At 58.5% G+C, this 20559-nt stretch overlaps 2 protein-coding genes across 2 annotated transcripts in view; one reads left to right on the top strand and one right to left on the bottom strand.

Moving 5' to 3' along the window:
- The window catches only part of WIZ (WIZ zinc finger), a 58062-nt gene extending 57322 nt beyond the window's left edge, over window positions 1-740 (bottom strand). The window contains exon 1 of the mRNA XM_058821371.1: window positions 697-740. The gene's annotated coding sequence lies outside the window, so the exon portion shown is untranslated. The remainder of the gene's footprint in view (window positions 1-696) is intronic.
- Window positions 741-6152: 5412 nt separating this feature from the next.
- The window catches only part of LOC131569147 (complement component C1q receptor-like), a 15713-nt gene continuing 1306 nt past the window's right edge, over window positions 6153-20559 (top strand). The window contains exons 1-7 of the mRNA XM_058821370.1: window positions 6153-6187; window positions 9107-9157; window positions 10721-10846; window positions 13597-14073; window positions 16606-16737; window positions 17901-17941; window positions 20048-20125. Of these exons, the coding sequence (XP_058677353.1) occupies window positions 6166-6187; window positions 9107-9157; window positions 10721-10846; window positions 13597-14073; window positions 16606-16737; window positions 17901-17941; window positions 20048-20125 (927 nt within the window). The 5' untranslated portion in view covers window positions 6153-6165. The remainder of the gene's footprint in view (window positions 6188-9106; window positions 9158-10720; window positions 10847-13596; window positions 14074-16605; window positions 16738-17900; window positions 17942-20047; window positions 20126-20559) is intronic.

The raw sequence follows: 20559 nt of genomic DNA, 5'->3' as shown, positions 1-20559 counted from the left end.
GGGATCCCAAATCCGTTTGAATCCCAAATCTCCCTGGATCCCGAATCCCCCTGAATCCCAAATTTAGGGATCCCAAATCCCCCCATCCCCAACTCCACCTTTCCCAAATTTCCCCTTCCCGACTCCCTCGGCTCTCCCTAAACCCCAACAATTCTCCCCAAAAGCTGAGAAAAAATACGATTTTTTCCTTTTTTTTTTGCTTTTTTTCCCCTTTTTTTCCCCATTTTTCCCGGCTCACCTGAATTTCCCAGCGACTCCCGAACCCTTCCCGAGCCCCGGGATCGATCTCTGCCCTCGCCCATCCCAAAAAAAAAACCAAAAAAAGGAAAAAAAGGCGGAGCAGGTTTGGGGCGATTTAAATGCAAAACGGGCAATTCCCGCCTCTTCCCGAGGGAAAAAAAAACGGAAAAAAAGGGGTGAAAACTCCTGGGAATTTCGGCTCTGGGTGGCTCCGAAAATTTAGGATTTTTGGGGTTTTTATTTTTTTATTCCCTGCTGGAATTGTGGGAGGGGAATGGGATCCCCCACGCTGCCCAAGCTGCCGTTTTTCCCGATTTTCCAGCGATTTTCCATCGATTTTCCACCAATTTTCCACTTTTTCCCCTTTTGACCAGATCGTTCCCACTCTGGAATGCTCCCACCCAAACCCCGCCTGGTTTTCCTCATTTATGCCACAAAAAAAAACCCAATTCCAACCTGGGTTTTCGTGGATTTATGAGATTTTTCCCCCAAAATTCCCTTTTTTTTTTTCCGAGAACGGCTCCAAATTCCTGGTGGTTTTTTTTTTCCCTGTTTTTTCCTTTTTCTCCCCTCCTGAATTTTCTCCTCCTCCTCCTCCTCCAGGTCATCCCACACATTCCAGGATTTTTTCCCAGAGGGTGACACCGAATTCTCCTCCTCCTCCTCCAGGTCAGGGCTGAATTCCCAAGGTCTTGGAAGTTTCTTGGATTTTTTTTTTCCTTCTTTTATTTTAAACTCTCCTGGAGTTTTTCCTCCTTTTCTCCACAATTTTTCCCCTGGGTTTTTTCAGAATTGGATCCCAAATAATTTTGGGAAGCTCCTGGGAGTCCTTAATGAGCTTTTTTTTTGCCCAAAATTAGAATTTTCTGCCCAAAGATGATCCCAAAGGTACTGGATGGTCCCAAAGCTCCTCCAGGATGATCCCAAATGTGATCCAAGGGGTCCTGGGTGGTCCCAAAGCTGCTCCAGAGGTCCTGGGTGATCCCAAAGTTGATCCAGGAGATCCTGGATGATCCCAAAGCTCCTCTAGGATGATCCCAAAGCTGCTCCAGAGGTGTTGGGATGAGTCCAAAGCTGCTCCAGGAGATCCAGGATGGTCCCAAAACTCCTCCAGATAATCCCAAAGTTGCACCAGAGGTCCTGGATGGTCCCAAAAACGATCCAGGAAATCCTGGGTGATCCCAAAGTTGCTCCAAGGAGTTCCTGGATGAACCCAAAGATGATCCAAAGGTCCTGGATGATCCCAAAGCTCTTCCAGGACAATCCCAAAGTTGCACCAGAGGTCCTGGATGATCCCAAAGCAGCTCCAGGAGGTCCAAGATGATCCCAAAGGTGATCCAAGGGGTTCTGGATTATCCCAAAGGTGATCCAAGGGGTTCCAGGATGGTCCCAGAGCTGCTCCAAAAGCCTCCAAGAAGTTCCCCGTGCAGACCCTGCCCTGCCCAGCCCCCAGCTCGGGGCTTCTCCTGGACACAGAGCCCACCCTGCACACCTGGACACTGTCACAGCCCCACCCTGCACACCTGGACACTGTCACAGCCCAACCTTGCACACCTGGACACTGTCACAGACCCCCCCCATACACCTGGACACTGTCACAGACCCCCCATACACCTGGACACTGTCACAGCCCCACCCTGCACACCTGGACACTGTCACAGCCCAACCTTGCACACCTGGACACTGTCACAGACCCCCCCCATACACCTGGACACTGTCACAGATCCCCCCCATACACCTGGACACTGTCACAGCCCAACCTTGCACACCTGGACACTGTCACAGACCCCCCCCATACACCTGGACACTGTCACAGATCCCCCCCATACACCTGGACACTGTCACAGCCCCACCCTGCACACCTGGACACTGTCACAGCCCAACCTTGCACACCTGGACACTGTCACAGATCCCCCCCATACACCTGGACACTGTCACAGCCCAACCTTGCACACCTGGACACTGTCACAGCCCCACCCTGCACACTGTCACGGCCCAACCTTGCACACCTGGACACTGTCACAGATCCCCCCCATACACCTGGGCATTGTCACAGGTCCCCCCCCATACACCTGGACACTGTCACAGACCCCCCCCATACACCTGGACAATGTCACAGGTCCCCCCCATACACCTGGACAATGTCACAGACCCCCCCAGACACTGTCACAGACACTTCCTGCACACTTGGCACCACCTGGACCCCACCACAGACCCCCCCCCTTACCTGTCCTGGACCTCCAGGACCCCTCCTGGGCAACACGACCTTCCCTCAACTCACACCCCTCCTCACAATCCCCTCACCTGAGTGCCTTCATGATCCCCTCACTGTCACCACAGGATCTCCTCACTCTCCGCTCATTGTCACCTCACTGTCACCTCCTGGTGCCCTCATGCTCCCCTCACGGTTCCCCCCTCACAATCCCCTCACAGCCTCCTCATGGTCCTCTCACTGCCCCCTCACAATTCCTCCCTCACGTTCCCCACTGTCCCCTACACCATTCCCCACTGTCCCGCCCTCACTGTCCCCTCACGGTTTCCCTCATGATCCTCTCCCGGTCCCCTCACGATCCACTCCTTGTCCCTCCCTCACAATCTCCTCACGTTCCCCTCACTGTCCCCTCCCGGTCTCCTCCCTGCCCCCTCACTGTTCCCCCCTCAATGTCTCCTCACGATCCCCTCACTGTCCCTCATATTCCCCTCGCTGTCCCCTCATGGCTCCCGTCACGGTCCCTCCCTCACGTTCCCCTCACGTTCCCCTCCCAGTTCCCTCACTGACCCCTCCTGGTTTCCCCATCACTGTCCCCTCACGATCCCTTCACTGTCCCCTCCCGGTGCCCTCACATTTCCCTCACTGTCCCCTCACGATCCCCTCACTGTCCCCTCATGTTTCCCTCGCATTCCCCTCGCTGTCTCCTCACTGACACCTCTCTGTCCCCCTCACGATCCCCTCAAGCTTCCCCCCTCACGATCCCCTCACTGTCCCCTCAGGGTTCCCCCTTCCTGGTCCCCTCCCAGTCCCCTCACTGTCACCTCTCTGTCCCCTCACTGTTCCTCTTTCACTGTCCCCTCACAATCCCCTCACCATTCCCCCCTCACGATCCTCTCATGATCCCCTCACTGTCCCCTCTTTGTCCCCTGTCGTTCTCCTCATGGTTCCCCCCTCACTGTCCTCTTCCAGTCCTCTCACTGTCCCCACACGATCCCCTCATGCTCCCCTCATGTTTCCCTCTCACGATCCCCTCATGCTCCCCTCACTGCCCCCTCACGGTTCCCCCCTCACTGTCCCGTCACAATTCCTCCCTCACATTCTCCTCGCGATCCCCTCACGGTTCTCTCACGGTTCCCCCCTCATGTTACCTCCACTGTCCCCTCACTGTCCCCTCACGTTCCCCCCTCACGATCCTCTCACGTTCCCCTCACTGTCCCCTCACGTTCCCCTCACTGTCACCTCACTGTTCCCCCTCACAGTCCCCTCACGTTACCTTCACGATCCCCTCGCTGTCTCCTCCCGGTCCCCTCACGATCCCCTCACGGTTCCCCGTTCCCGGTCCCCTCCGCCGCCAGCACGCCCCGCACTCACCGGAACGCCGCTGCCGCACCGTGTCCCCGCTCCCCGTCCCACCGGAGCCGCCTGTCCCCGCTGTCCCCGTGTCCCCGTGTCCCCCTGTCCCCGTTCCGCCTTTCAGCACCCGGGACGGGACCGGTACGAGGGGGTCTGGGGGGTGTCAGCGCCTCCTCCGCGCTCTCCGCGAGCCCTCGCCCCGCTCCGGACCCGCCCGCCCCGCCGGGCCCCCCCAGGCACTCACCGGACCGGGCCCCCGGGGCCGCGCCCGCGGAGCTGCTCCCGCTCAGCGCCGCCGCCGCCCCGCGCCCGCCCCGGGCCCGCGCCGCCGCCGCCGCGCCGGGGCCATGGCGCCCTGAAGAGCCGTCCCGGAGCTCCGCCCACTCCCGGTTCTGCTCCGGATCCCGGTCCCGGTCCCGGTCCCGCCGCTTGCGCCGCTCCGGCCGCTCCCCCGCCCCCCCTCCCGCCGGCGGGGCCTGACTACGTCACGCCGAGCGCGACCGGGCCGCCGCCGACATCTTGAGGGGGGGGGGCGGCGGCGGCGAACGGGGTCCCGGCGGGGATGAGGGGCCCGGTGAGGAAGCGGGGCCCGGCGGGGAAGCGGGAGGAGCCGCCGCCGCCGCCGCCATGTTGGAGCCGCCCCCCGTCCCCGCGCCCGCCCCGCCGGAGCCGCCGCCGCCGCCCTCAGCCCGCCCGCCCCGCGCGCGGCGCGCCTCGATGACGTCAGCGGGCAGCTCGGGCCGCCATGTTGAGAGTGGCGGGGTTGTGTGGCCGGGACCTTCCGGGAGGGAGGGGGAGCGGCGCGGACGTTGCGTCATCAGAGCGCGACGGCGGCAGCGCGCCGCCATCTTGGGCGAGTGAGGGGAAGGTCGGGGCCGGGGGAAGGGGGGGAGACGACACTGTCCGCAAAGTGTCCCCAAAGTGACCCTAAAGTGTCACCAAAGTGTCCCCAAATTGTCCCCAAAGGCACTGAGGGGAGCCCGGGCTCTGTCAGTGTCCCTAAAGTGTCCCTAAAGGGTCCTTGAAGTGTCCCCAAAGAGTCCCTAAAATGTCCCCAGAGTGTCCCCAGGCTCTGTCAGTGTCCCCAGAGTGTCCCCAGAGTGTCCCCAGGCTCTGTCAGTGTCCCCAAAGAGTCCCTAAAATGTCCCCAGAGTGTCCCCAGGCTCTGTCAGTGTCCCCAGAGTGTCCCCAGAGTGTCCCCAAAGGGTCCCCAGGCTCTGTCAGTGTCCCCAGAGGGTCCCTAAAATGTCCCCAAAGTGTCCCCAAGGCGTCCCCAGAGTGTCCCCAAGGGGGACTGAGGGGACCCCCCCAAAGTGCCACCAGCAAAGGGCGTTTGGGGCCATTGGGGACACTTTGGGGACATCAAGGGGACACTGGAGAGCAAATGGAGACACTGGGGGGGGGACACTGGGGCCACCAAAAGCCACCAAGAGCCACCCAGGGCCACCACAGGAGAAGCCAAGGGGCCACCACATGTCACCACAGGGGCCACCAAATGTCACCACGTGGCCACCAAGGCCACTGAGGAGTCACCAAGGGCCACCATGGGGCCACCAAAAGCCACCAGGGCCGCCAAGGGCCACCTCAGGAGTCACCAAAAGCCACCAGGGCCACGCCAGGGGCCACCAAGGTCACCCCAGCGGCCACCAAATGGAGCCAGGGGCCACCAAAGGCCACCACAGGGCCGATGGGGTCACCAAGGCCACCCCAGGAGAAGCCAAGGGGCCACCACATGTCACCACAGGGGCCACCAAATGTCACCACGAGGCCACCAAAAGCCACCAAGAGCCACCCCAGGGGCCACCAAAAGCCACCGGGGCCACCAAGAGCCACCTCAGGAGTCACCAAGGCCACCATGGGGTCACCAAGGCCACCATGGGGTCACCAAGGGCCACCTCAGGAGTCCTTGGGGACACCAAGGGCCACCTCAGGGCCACCAAATGTCACCAAGGGCCAGCAAAAGCCAGCAAGGGCCACCAAAAGCCACCAAGGGCCACCTCAGAGGCCACCAAAAGCCACCAAGGTCACCCCCAGGGCCACCAAATGTCACCACGAGGCCACCAAAGGCCACCAAGGCCACCCCAGGGGCCGCCAAAGGGTCCAGGGGGCTCAATGGCCACGCCCCCTCATTAAAGCCACGCCCACAAAACGGGTCCTTCAAGTTGCCACGCCCCCTCATTAAAGCCACGCCCACAAAGCTGTTCCTTCAAATGGCCCCGCCCCCTCATTAAAGCCACGCCCACAAAACGGTTCCTTCAAATGGCCCCGCCCCCTCATTAAAGCCACGCCCACAAAACGGATCCTTCAAATGGCCACGCCCACTCGAGCCGCGCCCACCCAGGCCACGCCCACCACGAGCGATGGGATTCGCCGGGAGCCTCGGTGAGAGCGGGACCCCCAAAATCCCCTAAAAACTCCCCAAAATCCCCCAAAACCGCCCCAAAATCCCCCAAAAACCGCCCCGGGAACCCCAAAATACCCCAAAAACCGCTCCGGGAGCCCCTAAACCCCCCAAAATCACCCCCAAAAAACCCCAAATCCCCCAAAAACCGCTCCGGGAAACCCCCAAATCCCCAGCAAAAAACCCAAAATTCCCCCAAAACTGCCGAGGGAACCCCCGAAAATCCCCAAATCCCCCCAAAATACCCCAAAAACCGCCCCGGGAATCCCCGAACCCCCCCCCAAAAAACCCAAAAAATCCCGAAATCCCCCAAAATCTCCCCAAAAACCGCCCCGGGAACCCCAAAAAAACCCAAAATCCGCCCCGGGAACCCCTAAAACCCCCAAAGTCTTCCAAAATCCCCCCAAAACCGCCCCGGAAACACCCGAAAACCCCAGAAAATCCTAAAAGTCCCCTAGAAAACCCCCAAAACCGCCCGGGACACCCCAGAACACCCCAAAATTCTCCCACAAAAAATCCAAAATCCCCCCAAAACCGCCCCGGACACCCCCAAACCCCCAGAAAACTCCAAAATACCCCAAAATCCCCTAAAAAAACCAACCCTAAATACCTCAAAGAGTGGTCTGGGGTACCCCAAAAACTGCCGGAAACCCCAAAAATCCCCAAAATCCTTTTTAAACACCCCCAAACCCCCTAAAAATCCAAAATACCCCAAAAAACTGTCCCGGGACACCCCAAAATCCCCTAAAAAAAGCTCCAAATATCCCCAAAACTGCCCCGGGACCTCCAAAATCTCTAAAAAATACCCCAAAACCGTCCCGGGACACCCCAAAACTCCCCGGTAACCCCCAAAATCTCCAAAATTCCTTTAAAACACCGCAAAAACTGTCCTAGGACACCCCAAAACCCACAGAAAACCCCAAAACGACCCCAAAAAAATCCCCGGGATCCCCCAAAAAATCGAAAAATTCTTCCAAAATCGCCTTAAAAACCCCAAAAATTCTATTAAAAACCTCCAAAATCGCCCCCCGAAAAATCCAAATCACCGTAAAAAAAAACCCCAAAACATCCTCGGGACCCCCCAGAACCCCCAAAATATCCCAAAATACCGCAAAACCCGCCCCAGGACCCCCCCAAAAAATCCCAAAATTCGCCCCAAAAACTTTTAAAAACCCGCAAAATTTTCAAAAATCTCCCCCAAAAAACCCCAAAAATCTCCCCAAAAAATCCAAAATCACCCCAAAAACCGCCCCAGGACCCCCCAAAATTCGCCCCAAAAAAACTAAAAGAAAACCAAAAAACCCCAAAAATCGCCCCCCCAAAACCCCAAAAATCGCCCCAAAACCCCCCAGATCCTCCCTGGGACCCCCCAGAATCCCCAAAACATCCCAAAATACCTCAAAAACCGCCCCGGTACACCCCCAAAAAACCCCAAAATTTTCAAAAAAAAAACTAAAAAAAAAAAAACCCGCAAAAATTCAAAAATCTCCCCCCAAAAAACCCCAAAATTCTCCAAAAAAAAAACTAAAAAAAAACAACCCCGCAAAAAATCAAAAATCTCCTCCCAAAAAAACCCCAAAAAACCCCCAAAATTCTCCAAAAAAACCTAAAAAAAAAAAAAAACCGCAAAAAATCAAAAATCTCCCCCCCAAAAAAAACCCCAAAATTGCCCCCAACCCCCCAAAATCTCCCCAAAAACCTCTCCGGGACCCCCTCCCTTGCCTCAGTTTCCCCCAATTTTTGTGGGGAGGGGTCCCCAAACTTCGCCCCTCCCCCCCCCCCACATAACGGTCCGCGCTCCCCTGCCCCCCCCCCCCGTGCCTCAGTTTCCCCCCAAATTTTTTTGGGGGTTCTCCCCCCCCCAAATTTCCCCTCCCCCACCCCCCCCCCATTACCCCATGACCCCTCCCCCCCCCCCCCCCCATATTTTGGGGGTGCCCCTCCCCCACCCCGCGTTTGTTTCCCACGGTTGGAAGGGGAAGTGGGGGAGGGGCGGCTCCCAGTTGGGAGGAACTGGGAGGGACTGGGAGGGGGGAGGGGATTTAGGGGTGGGGGGGGGGTCCCCAAAATTTTGGGGGGTTTTTTTTTGGGGGGGGGGGGGGGGGTCCTGACCTTGTTGCCCTTCCCCCACCCCGTTATTTTGGGGAGGGGGGGGAGGGGCCACACCCAGCGCTCCCAGTTTGGAACTGGGAGGGACTGGGAGGGAATTTCGGGGGGGATTTATGGGGGGGCTCCCCAAAATTTTGGGGTTTTTTTGGGGGGGGGGGTCCTGACCTTGTTGCCCTTCCCCCACCCCGTTATTCTGGGGAGGGGGGCAGGGGCCACACCCAGCGCTCCCAGTTTGGAACTGGGATGAACTGGGAGGGAATTTCGGGGGGGATTTATGGGGGGTGTCCCCAAAATTTTGGTTTTTTTTTTGAGGGGGGGGTCCTGACCTTGTTGCCCCTCCCCCACCCCGTTATTTTGGGGAGGGGGGGAGGGGCCACACCCAGCGCTCCCAGTTCCAAACTGGGATGAACTGGGAGGGAATTTCGGGGGGGATTTATGTGGGGGCTCCCCAAAATTTTGGTTTTTTTTTTTGAGGGGGGGGTCCTGACCTTGTTGCCCCTCCCCCACCCCGTTATTTGGGGGGGGTCATGACGTCATCACCACACCCCCCCCCTCCCAAATTTGGGGGTTTTAGAGCGGAAATGAGAGCGGGGGGGGGGGGGCGCCCGTGACGTCACAACCCCCAAATATTTTAGGGGGGGGGGGGCGCTCCCAGTTTGGCCCAGTTTGGAACTGGGAATGGGGGAGGGGTCACACTAAGAGGGGGGAGGGGGGGGGTCAGAGCTGCCCCTCCCACCCCCCCCAATTTCACACCCCTCCCCCCCCATTTCCGCTCTCCCCCCCCCCCCCAGGGTTGGTTTGGTTCGTCCTGGGCGCCCTCGGCGCCTCCCCCCCCGCCAGTGGTGAGATCCGGGGGGGTTTGGGGGGAAATTGGGGAAATTTGGGGGTTTTGGGGGGGTTTGGGGCGGATTTGGGGTTTTTGGGGGGATTTGGGGGGAGAATTGGGGTTTTTGGGGGGGATTGGGGCCAATTTGGGGTGGTTTTGAGGGGAGATTTGGGGTTTATGGGGGGAAATTTGGGGGGGTTTGGTTTTTTTCAGGGGGGGGATGGTGAAATTTGGGGGGAAATTGGTGAAATTTGGGGGTTTGGGGGGGTTGGGGCGGATTTGGGGTTTTTTTGGGGGGATTTGGGGGGAGAATTGGGGTTTTTGGGGGGGGTTGGGGCCGATTTGGGGTGGTTTTGAGGGGAGATTTGGGGTTTATGGGGGGAAATTTGGGGTTTTGGGGGGGAAATTTGGGGGGGATTGGGTTTTTTGGGGGGGAAATGGGGAAATTTGGGGGGAAATTGGTGAAATTTGGGGGTTTTGGGTTTTTTAGGGGGTGATTTGGGGGGAGAATTGGGGTTTTTGGGGGGGTTTGGGGTGGTTTGGGGGGAAATGGGGGAAATTTGGGGTTTTTTTAGGTGGGTTTGGGGCAGATTTGGGGATTTTGGGGGGAAATTTTGGGGGGGTTTGGGTTTTTTGGGGGGAAATAGTGAAATTTGGGGGAGATTGGTGAAATTTGGGAGGAAATTGGTGAAATTTGGGGGAGATTGATGAAATTTGGGAGGAAATTGGTGAAATTTGGGTTTTTTTAGGGGGGGTTGGGGCGGATTTGGGGATTTTGGGGGGAATTTTTGGGGGGGGTGTGTTTTTTGGGGGGAAATGGTGAAATTTGGGGGAGATTGGTGAAATTTGGGAGGAAATTGGTGAAATTTGGGGGAGATTGGTGAAATTTGGGAGGAAATTGGTGAAATTTGGGGTTTTTTAGGGGGGGTTGGGGCAGATTTGGGGATTTTGGGGGAAATTTTGGGGGGGTTTGGGTTTTTTGGGGGGGAAATGGTGAAATTTGGGGGGAGATTGGTGAAATTTGGGAGGAAATTGGTGAAATTTGGGGGAGATTGGTGAAATTTGGGAGGAAATTGGTGAAATTTGGGTTTTTTTAGGGGGGGTTGGGGCGGATTTGGGGGTTTTGGGGGGAATTTTGGGGGGGGGTGGGTTTTTTGGGGGGGAAATGGTGAAATTTGGGAGGAAATTGGTGAAATTTGGGGTTTTTTTGGGGGGGGTTGGGGCGGATTTGGGGGTTTTGGGGGGAAATTTTGGGGGGGGTGGGTTTTTTGGGGGGGAAATGGTGAAATTTGGGGGGAGATTGGTGAAATTTGGGGGGTTTGGGTTTTTTGGGGGGAGAATTGGGGTTTTGGGGTGGGTTGGGGCAGATTTGGGGTGGCTTTTGAACGGAAATTGGGGGTTTTTGGGGGGGGGGGTTTGGGGGGAAATTGAGGAAATTTGGGGGCAGATTTGGGGTTTTGGTGGGGGGGGTTTTTTGTGGGGAGTTTTAGGGCATATTTGGGGTTTTGGGGGGAAATTGGGATTTTTGGGGGGGTTTTGGGGTTTTTTTGGGGTTCCCTTTGCCCCGTTTCCCCCCCAGGATCGGATCCGTGTCCCCGGGCCCTGAACGGGACCCACTGCGGGTGCCCCGAGGGCTTCGACGGAGAGCCCTGGCAGCGGAGCCAGCCCGGGCACTGGAGCCCGCCCTGGATGTGGCACTGCCAGGGTAACGGGGATACTGGGAACACTGGGAGGGACTGGGAGGGACTGGGAGCACTGGGAGCAGCACTGCCAGGGTACTGGGGATACTGGGAGGGGAATTAGGAACACTGGGAGCACTGGGAGCCAGCCCGGGCAGTGGAGCCCGCCCTGGATGTGGCACTGCCAGGGTAACGGGGGATACTGGGAGGGGAACTGGGGACACTGGGAGGGTACTGGGGATACTGGGAGCACTGGGAGCCAGCCCTGGGAGTGGCACTGCCAGGGTACTGGGGATACTGGGAACACTGGGAGGGACTGGGAGGGACTGGGAGCCCTGGGAGCGGCACTGCCAGGGTAACTGACTGGGCATACTGGGAGCACTGGGAGCCAGCCCTGGCAGCGGAGCCAGCCCGGGCAGTGGAGCCCGCCCTGGACGTGGCACTGCCAGGGTAACTGGGAGGGGAACTGGGGATACTGGGAGGGACTGGGAGCACTGGGAGCAGCACTGCCAGGGTACTGGGGATACTGGGAGGGGAACTGGGGACACTGGGAGGGTACTGGGAGCACTGGGAGCCCGCCCTGGGAGTGGCACTGCCAGGGTACTGGGGATACTGGGAACACTGGGAGGGACTGGGAGGGACTGGGAGGCCTGGGAGCAGCACTGCCAGGGTACTGGGGATACTGGGAGCACTGGGAGCCAGCCCTGGCAGTGGAGCCAGCCCTGGGAGTGGCACTGCCAGGGTAACTGACTGGGCATACTGGGAACACTGGGAGGGACTGGGAGGGGAACTGGGAACACTGGGAGGGACTGGGAGCCCTGGGAGTGGCACTGCCAGGGTACTGGGGATACTGGGAGGGGAACTGGGGACACTGCCAGGGTACTGGGGATACTGGGAGCACTGGGAGCCAGCCCTGGCAGTGGAGCCCGCCCTGGACGTGGCACTGCCACGGTAACTGACTGGGCATACTGGGAACACTGGGAGGGACTGGGAGGGGAACTGGGGACACTGGGAGGGACTGGGAGCCCTGGCAGCGGAGCCAGCCCTGGCAGTGGAGCCCGCCCTGGGAGCGGCACTGCCACGGTAACTGACTGGGCATACTGGGAGGGACTGGGAACACTGGGAGGGACTGGGAACACTGGGAGGGACTGGGAGGGACTGGCAGCGCAGCCAGCCCGGGCAGTGGAGCCCGCCCTGGACGTGGCACTGCCAGGGTAATGGGGATACTGGGAGGGACTGGGAACACTGGGAGGGACTGGGAGCCCTGGGAGCAGCACTGCCAGGGTACTGGGGATACTGGGAGGGGAACTGGGGACACTGCCAGGGTACTGGGGATACTGGGAGCACTGGGAGCCAGCCCTGGCAGCGGAGCCAGCCCGGGCAGTGGAGCCCGCCCTGGACGTGGCACTGCCAGGGTAACTGGGAGGGGAACTGGGGATACTGGGAGGGACTGGGAGCACTGGGAGCAGCACTGCCAGGGTACTGGGGATACTGGGAGGGGAATTAGGAACACTGGGAGCACTGGGAGCCAGCCCGGGCAGTGGAGCCCGCCCTGGATGTGGCACTGCCAGGGTAACTGACTGGGCATACTGGGCAAACTGGGAGGGACTGGGGGTACTGGGAGGGACTGGGAGGGGAACTGGGAACACTGGGAGGGACTGGGAGCCCTGGGAGCGGAGCCAGCCCTGGGAGTGGCGCTGCCACGGTAACTGACTGGGCACACTGGGCAAACTGGGAGGGTACTGGGGATACTGGGAGGGACTGGGAACACTGGGAGCCCTGGGAGCGGCACTGCCAGGGTAACTGACTGGGCACACTGGGCAAACTGGGAGGGACTGGGAGGGTACTGGGGATACTGGGAGCCAGCCCTGGGAGCGGCAGTGCCACGGTAACTGGGGATACCGGGGATACTGGGAGGGACTGGGAGGGGAACTGGGGATACTGGGAGGGAGTGGGAGGAACTGGGGATACTGGGAGGGACTGGGAGCACTGGGAGCCAGCCCTGGGAGCGGCACTGCCAGGGTAACTGGGGATACCGGGAACACTGGGAGGGGAACTGGGGATACTGGGAGGGACTGGGGATACTGGGAGGGGAACTGGGGATACTGGGAGCACTGGGAGCCAGCCCTGGGAGCGGCACTGCCACGGTGACTGGGGATACTGGGAACACTGGGAGGGACTGGGAGGGGAACTGGGGATACTGGGAGGGACTGGGAACACTGGGAGGGGAACTGGGAACACTGGGAATACTGGGAGTGGCGCTGCGAGGGTAACTGGGAGCACTGGGAGGGACTGGGAAGGACTGGGAGCGGCGCTGCGAGGGTGACTGGGGATACTGGGAGGGGAACTGGGGATACTGGGAGGGGAACTGGGGATACTGGGAACACTGGGAATACTGGGAGGGACTGGGATATTGGGGATACTGGGAGGGACTGGGGATACTGGGAGGGGCGCTGCGAGGGTAACTGGGGATACTGGGAACACTGGGAGCAACTGGGGGGGAACTGGGCAAACTGGGAGCACTGGGAGGGGAACTGGGAGGGGAACTGGGGAAAGGGGGAGCACTGGGAGGGACTGAATTTCAAGCTCCCCCCTCCCCACGAATCAATTTTGGGAGATCCCCAGTTTTGGGGGTGGGATCCCCAATTTTGGGGGGGGGATCCCCAATTTTGGGGGGGGGATCAGGGTGGGATCCCCAAATTTTTCAGGGGTAATCCCCAATTTTGGGGTGGGGGTGTCCCCAAGTGACCCCTCTCCCCTCCCCCCCCCCCCCCAGACATCAACGAGTGTGTGGGGGAGGGGCCCCCGCCCTGCCCCCCCTCCCAGAGCTGCCACAACACCGAGGGGGGGTTCAGGTGCGAGTGCAACCGCGGCTACCGCGCCCGCACCCCCAAAAACGGCACCGGGAGCCCCGAAAATGGGGTGGAGACCCCCAAAAACGGCACCGGGAGCCCCGAAAATGGGGCAGGGACCCCCAAAAACGGCACCGGGAGCCCCGAAAATGGGGCAGGGACCCCCAAAAACGGCACCGGGACCCCCGGAAACAGCACCGGGACCCCCGAAAATGGGGCAGGGACCCCCGAAAACGGCACCGGGACCCCCAAAAATGGGGCAGGGACCCCCGGAAACGGCACCGGGACCCCCGGAAACAGCACCGGGACCCCCGAAAATGGGGCAGGGACCCCCAAAAACGGCACCGGGACCCCCGGAAATGGGATGAGGGCCCCCGAGAACGGCCCCATTGATTGTGAAGGTCAGAGACCCCTCCCCAAACCCTGAAATCTCCCCCCAAAGAAACCCCAAAATCTTCCCTTGAGTTCTCCCAAAGAAACCCCAAAAATTCCCCCCAAAAATCCCTTCAGGGATCCCCCAAAGAAACCCCAAAATTCCCAAAAAATTCCCCCCAAAATTCCCCTCAGGAACCCCGAAATCCCCCCCCAGTCCATCCCAGTTCATTCCCAGTGCTCCCAGTAAGATCCCAGTGCTCCCAGTCCCTCCCAGTCCCTCCCAGTGCTCCCAGTTTCCCATCCAGACCTTCCCAGTATTCCCAGTCCCCCCCTCAGTCCATCCCAGTCCCTCCCAGTCTCTCCCAGTCTCTCCCAGTCCCTCCCAGTCCATCCCAGTTTCTCATCCAGACCTTCCCAGTATTCCCAGTTCCCTCCCAGTTCCTTCCCAGTCCTTCCCCAGTTCCCTCCCAGTGCTCCCAGTAACCTCCCAGTGACATCCCAGTAACCCTCCCATTGCTCCCAGTAAGATCCCAGTGACATCCCAGTGCTCCCAGTGCCGCCCAGTCCATCCCAGTCCATCCCAGTTCCCTCCCAGTCCATCCCAGTTCCCTCCCAGTCCCTCCCAGTTCCTCCCAGTCCATCCCAGTTCCATCCCAGTCCCTCCCAGTCCCTCCCAGTTCCTCCCAGTTCCTCCCAGTCCATCCCAGTCCATCCCAGTGCTCCCAGTTCGCTCCCAGTTCCCTCCAGTCCCCCCCAATCCACCCCAGTTCCCCCAAACCCCTCCCAGTCCATCCCAGTTTATCCCAGTATCCATTCCCAGTTCCCCCCAGTCCATCCCAGTTTCCCATCCAGACCTTCCCCAGTTCCCTCCCATTGCTCCCAGTAAGATCCCAGTGACATCCCAGTGCTCCCAGTCCCTCCCAGTCCCTCCCAGTCCATCCCAGTCCCTCCCAGTCCATCCCAGTCCCATCCCAGTTCCCTCCCAGTTCCCTCCCAGTCCCTCCCAGTCCATCCCAGTCCCTCCCAGTCCATCCCAGTCCCTCCCAGTCCATCCCAGTCCATCCCAGTTCCATCCCAGTCCATCCCAGTCCCTCCCAGTTCCCTCCCAGTCCATCCCAGTCCATCCCAGTCCATCCCAGTTCCCTCCCAGTTCCCTCCCAGTTCCCTCCCAGTCCATCCCAGTTCCATCCCAGTCCCTCCCAGTCCCTCCCAGTTCATCCCAGTCCATCCCAATCCATCCCAGTCCCTCCCAGTTCCATCCCAGTCCATCCCAGTCCCTCCCAGTCCATCCCAGTTCCATCCCAGTCCATCCCAGTCCCTCCCAGTTCCATCCCAGTCCATCCCAGTCCATCCCAGTCCATCCCAGTCCCTCCCAGTCCCTCCCAGTTCATCCCAGTCCATCCCAATCCATCCCAGTCCCTCCCAGTTCCATCCCAGTCCATCCCAATCCATCCCAGTCCCTCCCAGTTCCATCCCAGTCCATCCCAATCCATCCCAGTCCCTCCCAGTCCATCCCAGTCCCTCCCAGTTCCCTCCCAGTTCATCCCAGTTCCATCCCAGTCCCTCCCAGTCCATCCCAGTCCATCCCAGTCCCTCCCAGTTCATCCCAGTCCCTCCCAGTCCATCCCAGTCCATCCCAGTTCCATCCCAGTCCATCCCAGTCCATCCCAGTCCCTCCCAGTCCCTCCCAGTTCCATCCCAGTCCATCCCAGTTCATCCCAGTCCATCCCAGTCCATCCCAGTCCATCCCAGTTCCATCCCAGTCCATCCCAGTCCCTCCCAGTCCATCCCAGTCCCTCCCAGTCCCTCCCAGTCCCTCCCAGTTCCATCCCAGTCCATCCCAGTCCCTCCCAGTTCATCCCAGTCCATCCCAATCCATCCCAGTCCCTCCCAGTTCCCCTCCCCCACCCCTCCAAAGCCCCTCCCCCCAATTTCGGGGTGCTTTCTCCCCATTTTTGGGGTTTTCTCTGTTTCTGGGGTTTTCTCCCAATTTTTTTTGGGGGGTTCTCCCCATTTCTGGGGGGGTCTCACCCCATTTTTTGGGGGGGGTTCCCCATTTTCGGGGAGTTTCTCCCCATTTTTGGGGGGTTTCTCTCCATTTTTTGGAGACTTCTCCCCATTTTTGGGGAGGTCTCCCAATTTTTGGGGGTTCCCCCCCATTTTTGGGAGGTTTCTCCCCATTTTGGGGGGTTACCCAATTTTTGATGGATTTTCCCCAATTTTGGGTTTTTCTCCCCAATTTCGTGTGATTCTCCCTCCTTTTTCAGGGTCTATCCCATTTTTGGGGGGTTTCTCCCCATTTTTGGGGGGGATTCTCCCCATTTTGGGGTTTTCTCTATTTCTGGGGGTCTCTCCCCATTTTTGGGGGGATTCTCCCCATTTTCGGGGGGATTCCCTCCATTTTTGGGGTGTTTCTCCCCATTTTTAGGTGATTTTCCCCATTTTCGGGGGGATTCCCCCCCTTTTTGGGGGCTTTCTCCCCATTTCTGGGGGGTTTCTCCCCATTTTTGGGGGATTTTTCCCATTTTCGGGGTTTTCACCCCAATTTGGGCCCCCAGATGAGGACGAGTGCGCCGAGCGGGGGGAGGGGCTGTGCGAGGGGGGCTCCGTTTGCCTCAACACCCCCGGGAGCTACGAGTGCCACTGCCCCCCCCCCGGGAGGGGACCCCCGGGGCCGGACGGCTGCCCAGGTGAGACCCCTCCCCAAATTCACCCAAATCCCCCCAAAAATCCCACCAAAAATCGGTCCAAAATCCCCCCAAAAATCGCCTCAAAATGCCCCAAAAATTCCAAATATTGCCCCAAAATTCAGCCCCAACCCCCCCCGGGGCTGCCTGGGTGTCCAGGTGAGACCCCTCCCCAAATTCACCAAAATCCCCCCAAAAATCCCACCAAAAATCCCACCAAAAATCCAAAAAATCCCCACAAAAATCCCAAAAATCACCTCAAATTCATCACAAAAATCCCAAAATTCAGCCCCAAACCCCCCCTGGGACCGGCCGGCTGCCCAGGTGAGACCCCTCCCCAAATTAACCCAAATACCCCCAAAAATCCCACCAAAAATCCCACCAAAATTGCCTCGAAATGCCCCAAAAATCCCCACAAAAATCCCAAAATTCACCTCAAATTCATCACAAAAATCCCAAAATTCAGCCCCAACCCCCCCCGGGGCTGGCCGGGTGCCAAGGTGAGACCCCTCCCCAAATTTACCCAAAATACCCCCAAAATCCCACAAAAATCCCCCCAAATATCGCGTCAAATTCGTCCGCAAAATCACAAAAATCTGCCCCAAAATCCCAAAATTCAGCCCCAAACCCCCCTGGGACCGGCTGACTGCCCAGGTGAGACCCCTTCCCAAATTAACCCAAAAATCCCCCAAAAAATCCCCACAAAAATCCTGAAAATCGCCCCAAATTTGACCCCAAAATCCCAAAATTCAGCCCACAAATCTCCCCCAAAATCCCCCCCAAAAAAAATCCCAAAAATTGCCTGAAATTTGCCCCCAAAATCGCAAAAATTGCCCCAAAATCATCCCCAAAAATCGCCCCCCCCCACAAATCAGCCCAAAATCCCAAAAATTGCCCAAAAAATCCCCTTGAAAAATCCCCCAAATCAGCCCAAAAATCCAAAAAATTCCCCCAAATATCCCAAAATCCCCCCAAACCACCAGAACCCTCAAAATTCTCCACCCCTGGGACCTCAAAATCCCCAAATCCCCCCCAAAACCCCAAAATTTTTCTCCTGGGACCCCAAAATTTCTCTCAAATGCCTCAAATTGGGGGCGGGGCGTGTGTTGGCCACGCCCCTTCCATGGCCACGCCCTCTCTGACCACGCCCCCTTCCCCTCCCCCAGCGGTGCCGGTGCCCCCCGAAATCTGCCCCGAGGAGGAGCAGGTGAGGGGGACCCCCGAAATTGGGGAGGGAGACCCCAAAATTGGGGGGAAAAACCCAAAATTGGGGAGAAAACCCCGAAATTTGGGACTCCAAAATTGGGGAGAAAACCCCGAAATTTGGGGCTCCAAAATTGGGGAGAAAACCCCGAAATTGGGGGGAAAACCCCAAAATTTGGGACCCCGAAATTGGGGGGAAAACCCCAAAATTTGGGACCCCGAAATTGGGGTGGGGGGACCCCAAAACTGGGGAGGGGGGACCCCGAAATTGGGGAGAAAACCCCGAAATTGGCGGGAAAATCCCAAAATTTGGGACCTCGAAATTGGGGAGGGGGGAGCAGAAACTGGGGACGGGGATCCGAAATTGGGGAGGGGACCCCAAAATTTGGGAGAGGGATCCTGAAATTTGGGGGGGGAATCCAAAATTGGGGACCCTGAAAATTGGGGAGGGCGAAACCCCAAAATGGGGAGGAAACCCCAAAATTGAGGACCCCAAAATTGGGGAGGGGGGGACCCAAAATTGGGGAGGGGAACCCCAAAATTTGGGACCCCGAAATTGGGGAGGGAGACCCCAAATTGGGGAGAAAATCCCAAAATTTGGGACCCCGAAATTGGGGAGGGGGACCCCCGAAATTGGGGGGGAAAACCCCGAAACTTGGGACCCCAAAATTCGGGAGGGGGGAGCCCGAAATTGGGGGAAAAACCCCCAAAAATTGGGACCCCAAAATTGGGGAGGGGGAAGCCCCAAATTAGGGAGAAAACCCCAAAATTTGGGACTCCGAAATTGGGGGAGGGGACCCCGAAATTGGGCGGAAAACCCCAAAATTTGGGACCCCAAAATTGGGGAGGGGGACCCCGAAATTGGGGGGAAAACCCCGAAATTTGGGACCCCGAAATTGGGGAGGGGGGACCCCGAAATTGGGGGGAAAAACCCAAAATTTGGGACCCCGAAATTGGGGAGAAAACCCCGAAATTGGGGGGGAAAACCCCAAAATTTGGGACCCCAAAATTGGGGAGGGTCCCAGAATTGGGGATCCAAAAATTGGGGAGGGGGACCCCCAAATTAGGGAGAAAACCCCAAAATTTGGGACACCGAAATTGGGGAGGGGGGACCCCGAAATTGGGGGGAAAACCCCAAAATTTGGGACCCCGAAATTGGGGAGAAAACCCCGAAATTGGGGGGAAAACCCCGAAATTTGGGACCCCCGAAATTGGGGAGGGGGGAGCCCAAAATTGGGGGCAAAATCCCGAAATTTGGGACCCCGAAATTGGGGAGGGGGGACCCCGAAATTGGGGGGAAAACCCAAAATTTGGGACCCCAAAATTGGGGAGGGTCCCAGAATTGGGGATCCAAAAATTGGGGAGGGGGACCCCCAAATTAGGGAGAAAACCCCAAAATTTGGGACACCGAAATTGGGGAGAAAACCCCGAAATTGGGGGGAAAACCCCAAAATTTGGGACACCGAAATTGGGGAGGGGGGACCCCGAAATTGGGGGGAAAACCCCAAAATTTGGGACCCCGAAATTGGGGAGAAAACCTCGAAATTGGGGGGAAAACCCCAAAATTTGGGACCCCGAAATTGGGGAGGGGGGAGCCCAAAATTGGGGGCAAAATCCCAAAATTTGGGACCCCGAAATTGGGGAGGGGGGAGCCCAAAATTGGGGGCAAAATCCCAAAATTTGGGACCCCGAAATTGGCGGGAAAATCCCAAAATTTGGGAGCCCAAAATTGAGGGGAAAACCCCAAAATTTGGGACCCCGAAATTGGAGAGAAAACCCCGAAATTTGGGACCCCAAAATTGGGGAGGGGGAGCCCAAAATGGGGAGGGGGGACCCAAAATTTGGGACCCCAAAATTGGGGAGGGGGAGCCCAAAATGGGGAGGGGGGACCCGAAATTTGGGGGAGGTCCCAAATTTATGGAAGGGGGGGAGGGGTCACGAAGGGAAACCCCAAATTTTGGGGAGGGTCCTCAAATCTGGGGGGGATTTTTCCCCAAATTTTGGGGTTCGCAAGCACCCCAATTTTTGGGGGGGGGGGGGGTTGGGGATTTTGGGGGAGGGGTCCCCGGGATTTGGGGGGTCCCTCTGAGCCCTCCCTGCCCCCCCCCAGGGCTGTGATTTGGGGGAGACCCTGACCCAAATTGCCGAGGAGCTGAGGGGGGGGCGAGACCCCCGGAGAGTGCTGCAGGTTTGGGGGGGGCCGGGGGGATTTTGGGGGGTCCTGGGGGGGTTTGGAGGGATTTTGGGGGGTCCTGGGGGGGTTTTGGGGGGTCCCGGGGGGGTTTTGGGGGTCATGGGGGGATTTTGGGGGGTCCTGGGGGGGATTTGGGTGAATTTTGGGAGGTTTTAAGGGGTCCCGGGGGGTCCTGGGGGGAATTTGGGGGGTCCTGGGGGGATTCTGGGGAGTCCCAGGGGGGTTTTGGGGGGTCCTGAGGGTTTGGGGGGGTCCTGGGAGGATTTTGGGGGGGTTTTGGGTGATTTTCTGGGGTCCTGTGGGGGGGATTTGGGTGAATTTTGGGAGGTTTTGAGGGGTCCCGGGGGGAATTTGGGGGGTCCTGGGGGGAATTTGGGGAGTCCTGGGGGGGATTTTGGGGAGTTTGGGGGATTTTGGGGTGTTTTATT

Source organism: Ammospiza caudacuta, chromosome 29 (assembly GCF_027887145.1).
Source record: "Ammospiza caudacuta isolate bAmmCau1 chromosome 29, bAmmCau1.pri, whole genome shotgun sequence".
NCBI lineage: Eukaryota > Metazoa > Chordata > Aves > Passeriformes > Passerellidae > Ammospiza > Ammospiza caudacuta.
The sequence above is the reverse complement of the archived record's forward strand: the minus strand, read 5'-3'. Positions and strand labels throughout refer to the sequence as shown.